General features: G+C 37.9%; 1 protein-coding gene across 1 annotated transcript; it reads right to left on the reverse strand.

Moving 5' to 3' along the window:
- Positions 1-2,057: 2,057 nt before the first annotated feature.
- Positions 2,058-4,688, reverse strand: LOC119423675 (phenylethanolamine N-methyltransferase). Its single transcript, XM_037691080.1, has 3 exons — positions 4,514-4,688; positions 2,859-3,069; positions 2,058-2,741 (listed from the first exon to the last, which is right to left on the reverse strand). Exons 1-3 carry the CDS (start codon positions 4,686-4,688, stop codon positions 2,303-2,305), a joined length of 825 nt encoding a protein of 274 aa, XP_037547008.1. The 3' UTR covers positions 2,058-2,302.
- Between the last annotated feature and the right edge of the window lie 616 nt (positions 4,689-5,304).

Raw genomic sequence — 5,304 nt, forward strand, 5'->3', positions numbered from 1 at the left:
ATATATATATATATATATATATATATATATATATATATATATATATAGTAAACAGCTAAAGTAAACAGGGCTGTCAAGAGTTACAATGAGTTTATGTTAGGTGGGTGAATGATCTGATCATCTGACTGTTGACTGCAGTAATCCACATTATTAGCAGAAATAGGGGGTCCCAAACCAAATTTCGCTTAGGGCCCCATGGAGTCTTATGTTTTCGCTGAAACCTTAAGCTATTCAGCTAAGTGGCTCAGAGGGCCACAGTTACTGAAAGCCAAGAGCTCAGGGGCTGGACATCCAGCAGTTATTCTCGTTAAGTAATCAAAGTTCATGCTCAATCATCCAGATACCAAATCCAGTAATACTCAGTCATTGCTCACTGTCCATATGACCTGAGTGAGTATTACTGCATTTGGTACCTGGATGATTGAGCATGAATTTTGATGCCTTGAACCACTTTGGCTGTGGCTGCCTGTCTGGGAGGAGTTGACGGGGGACAGGACGGCCCCCAGAAAACATCTTATCTTCAGCAAACTGGTTGGTCCACTTAAGGAGTGCACTGCTTGGTGAGGAAACAGTTTACATGGGACTTCTCAGACTGATGAAGCCCTCTGGATAGAGGGCGAAACGTCTGTCCAGATGACCTGATTCATTAAGTAAGTTTGTTTTATTGTTTAAAATCTAGTTTTATTTTAAAATGAACCCATTGAGGGCCTGAGCTGAGTTCACCCATGGACCTAATTTGGCCCCCGGACCTTCAGTTGAATAGCCCTGAATGAAACCATCCATAATGAAATTTGTTGCAAGAGCTGTTGTTTTACGTTTCTCTGCAAGATCGATGACAAAAAGAGAAACTGGATTACAGTTTATCTCATCTCTCTTATCAAACTAATCCAACTAATCATGATGCAACCCTGTTTTTCTGGTTTAATATAAACAGAATTTATTTTTTGGGGGGTAATTCACAATAGTTTTTTTCTTCTCGGCTTTTTACTCAGCTTGAGATGTTGGCTTTAATGCTTTTTACTGGTTTTATTGTATGTTGGTTTTATGATTTTAACAGTTCATTATTTTTACTGTTTCAACTGATTTGATTGTTTTTTTGTTTGCTTTCATGTGATATCAGTGTACAGCGCTTTGCTCAACGGTGTTGTTCTTTGAAGCGCTTTATAAATAAAGTTTTATTGCATTGTATAGAAATACAGAAAACATAAACTTGTTTATGTGTCAGTTCAGATGAAGTGGTGTCAGAATATATTAATCTAGTCATAATGTAAGGGTTAACATGTGACTAAAACCAACATTTTTTTAACAGATGTTTGTACTTTTAACTATGTTTTCAAATATTTTTAAATAGCCTAAAATTTTACATGTTTTTGGCCATGATTTAAAATTTTAAAAGACTTTAAATTATCATCCAAAATCAAAATCCAAACTTTTTAATTGGACATAAAAAATAGTTTAGCAAAGTCAACGAAAGCTGAAACACCAGTTTGGGATTATAATTCTCCCGATTTATTTTTATTATTTTAATATAATTCAGCTTTGCAGTACAAGTGAAACAAGAGTGGTTATGTTCAATTTAATAAATCAAAACACCACTATTTATGTTTTAACTGACTTTATATGAACCACTAATCTCTCATGAATGTGATCCTACTAAAGAAATATTCAAATTTAATTTTGCCAACTCAAGAGGGGTGACCCCATATGAACATGAGGGTTACCATCAGCCTGTTTTAGTGTTTCTGGAACCTTCATGTCCTCATGGTGACACCTAGTGTTCAAAAACAAAACAAAAAAAGATCACAAAACACAGAGAGGGAGGCATTACATCATCGTTAAAATAGGTCATGCACTGCATGGTTTAATGCAATGATTATGATAATTTATTTATTGCACATACAGTTTTTCTTTAGCGTCTTACCAGCATTAGACTGAATATATCAGTAAAATGCTGAACAATCAGAACACAACATTGTGAACGTTTCATTTGTTTTTATTTGTTGAAGCAGGAGACAGAGCAGACACCGATGTCACAGAACACCAATCGCTGCCTAAAAGGCCTTATTAAAATGCACTGAGTGTGCTATAAGAGGTTCAGTGAACGAGTTCAGTGGTGATATTTACCAGTAGAGCCCTGTAGTAGCTGGGTTTGAACTGGAGGAGGCAGTCTTTAACCATGTTTTAACACTAGGGAGGCAACAAACTGAGTTTTCTGTTGCCCAAGATTGAAAAAAGACAAAAAATAACTTAGATTATTGTAAAATGTGCAACAACTTTTTCATTGTTTCTGCTATTCGTCGAATTATTCCTTTTTTGCTTTTGCAAAAAACACTCCTGTCACGTCATCAACCCCTACCCTCATGTCCTGAGACAGCGTGTAAACCTCCAGCCGGATCAGGGTGTAACCACTCTCCTTCAGACTTGTGCACACCTGGGATTCGTTCAGTGGGACCACAGGGATTCGTACCCCGGGACCCCCAAAATAATAACTCTCCCCCAGGGCTCCAATGAGCAGCAGGTGGCCCCCAGGCCGGAGGAGCTTCTGGATGTTGCCCAGGGCCCTGGTGAAGGCGGGTAGGTCAGGGCTGACGCTCTCCAGGCAGAAGCAGGAAACCAGACAGTCGGCCCCTGCTGAAGGAAGGGCGTCGGGGGCCAAAGGCTGAGAGCAGTGCACGTCAATGGGGAGGATGTCTGCAATGACCTGGCGAAGCTTTACAGCTTTCTCTGGCCAAGCTGAGGACCTGGTGGGAATAAACAAACAACTACTGCACATGCATATTTATTTTATCATATTATAAAAACCTGAAAATCAAGGTTCCCAAAATAGTCTAAAATCATCCTTTTTGTTTTGTTTTTACCGTCGCCCCTCCAGTTTGCAGACGTGCTCCAGGTACGGTGTCCAGTCCAGACTACATTTTCCCTCATCCTGCAGCCAGCGCCTCAGCTCCTGCCGGTTCACCTCCAGGAAGTCAGACAGGATCACTTTGTTAAAGACCTCACAACCACTCATCACCTGGTACAAGGTGGGCCCCGAACCGATGTCCACCAGGAGCTCACCGCTCACGTCACCTGGGAGAGACCAAGGAGAAAAGAAGAAGAACAAACCAAAGTTTTTGAATGCGCTCACTGTGATGTTGTGAAGGCTGGTAAAAAATAGAATTGTAAAAAATAAGAAATTAAATCCACAACTTTTTTTTCCCATCAATAACTAATGTGTCCTTAAATTAAAATTCTTGAGCAAAATCGGTGTACTGCTGCAACTACAACAATTAAAATCCATGCTGTTATAAATAAGTCAGATGTGTTCATATAGACTATTGATGATTAAAATCTGTTCCAATTAGGAGACACAGTTTTTTCCCTGTAACTTTAGACAGAAACTTTTCTGAACTGGCTGTATCTGTTAGCTGACAATAAAACATGATGATGGATCTGAAATATCAATACGAGAACAATATTTTGGACAAAGAACACTTTTAATAATTGAATGTGATTTATGGGCTCTAAAATCTTGACTTTGCACCAAATCACTGATTCAGGGGTCTGCAATCTGTGGCTCTGGGGCCACAAGTGGCTCTTTAGTCTTTGTTCTGTGGCCCTTTGAAGCTTTGACTAACTGATGTGATATTTCATTTTACTGTTTATTTAAACCCACAACAGAAAAGGCTAGTTTTAACAGTTTTTCTGTCAATTTTCTGTAAATATGTGAAGGATACATACATTTAGCTGCTTCATTTATCCAAACTCCTGGTTTACAGTGGCATCTTTCTCTCAAAAACATAATAATAATAATTCATTTCAATTCAAAGTTTATTTATATAGCACATTTAAAAACAACCACAGTCGACCCAAGTGCTTCACAAGAATTACAGCATCGTATATAAAAATCTGACAAAATAAATAAAATTGAGTTTAATAAAAAATTAAAAATATGATAAAATTTGCAGTAAAATACCAATAAAATAATAGTACTAATAAAAACCAAACTATTTCATATTTGCTGCAATTTCCCAAAAACGAACAATAATCTAAAAATTTCAGTAATTCATAATTATACCCTTCAAAATGTCTATTTTATGCACACTAAAAGTTTTTTTTTTTTTTTTTTTTTGCCTCAAAATGGTATACTTAATTTTAATTCAGAGAAACAGACTTAAGCCTGCAGATTGTTGGTGACCCCCCCCCCCCCCCCCCCCACCACACCCACCCTTTTTTGTCTGTCCTTTTGACCTAAAATGTAACAATATCAATAAATGTCAAAATTCATTATAACATCACCCCAATTGGCCAGAAGAGCCACCATCTAAAAGAAGCCCATGGACCACCAGTTGATAAGCAGATATTGCAGCTCCAGACACGTTTAATTTAGTGAACGAAGGGTCAGAAATTTCTCTTTTGATCAATTAAACATTCTGTATACTTTTATTTTATTTTAAACTGACTATTCTAAATTATTCCCCCCCAACAAAAATGAAAGCTCCAAGTTTCAAACAGTTTTACCCTTTCTCCTTACCTTCAGTGAGAGCTCTGTGCAGGCAGGCCAGTTTCCAGGGAACTATGCTGTCTTTTCTTGTAAAGTCAGCTCGTGGAGGGGTGTAGTTGTACTGCAGATACGCTACAGGATCAAACTTTTGGTAGCAGGCTGCTATAGCTGCCACACCGTTCTTTTCTCCCTTTTCTTCCATCATTCAGGTGCTTCTATGTGCTTCAGGTGGTCTGTCTTCAGGTGCACCGCTGCCCGTTGAGTTGACTTATATATCTGTGTTTATGCGCTCTGGGCTACTCTCACTGAGATAGTGATCCTTGTTTTTCAGCCCATGCTGCCATTTGTTCTCCTCACTTGCACGGTTCGCTCACCCTGCGGCGCTGATACCATCAGATCAGGGGCCTTCCTCCAACACGAGACCCAGTAATGGACTCCTCTTATGGTCTTTCAGGTCCTTCACTCAAAACAGGGATATCTCTCAGACAGATTATTCTCCATCTTTATGAGACATTTTACTGGATAGTGATGTTTGTTTGGAAAGGTGGACATGTGAGATGGTGAGCAGTAGCACAGGAAACAAAGTAAAACTCATGTATTTGTGTTTTTTTTATTTGTAATTTTTAAGATGTACAGTAAATACTGCAATAAATTATCACTTGTGAATAAAAAAAGGGAAAAACATATGCTTTGTTAAGAACTGTAGTTTTTTTTTTTTTAACAAAGTTAATAACGCAATTTTCATTTTTTAGATCGAAATGTCAACAAAAATAAAACTATTAAGAAAATAAAAGTCTGATCTTACTCTCTAATAAATATAT

Source organism: Nematolebias whitei, chromosome 17 (genome assembly GCF_014905685.2).
Source record: "Nematolebias whitei isolate Nwh7 chromosome 17, NemWhi1, whole genome shotgun sequence".
Lineage (NCBI taxonomy): Eukaryota > Metazoa > Chordata > Actinopteri > Cyprinodontiformes > Rivulidae > Nematolebias > Nematolebias whitei.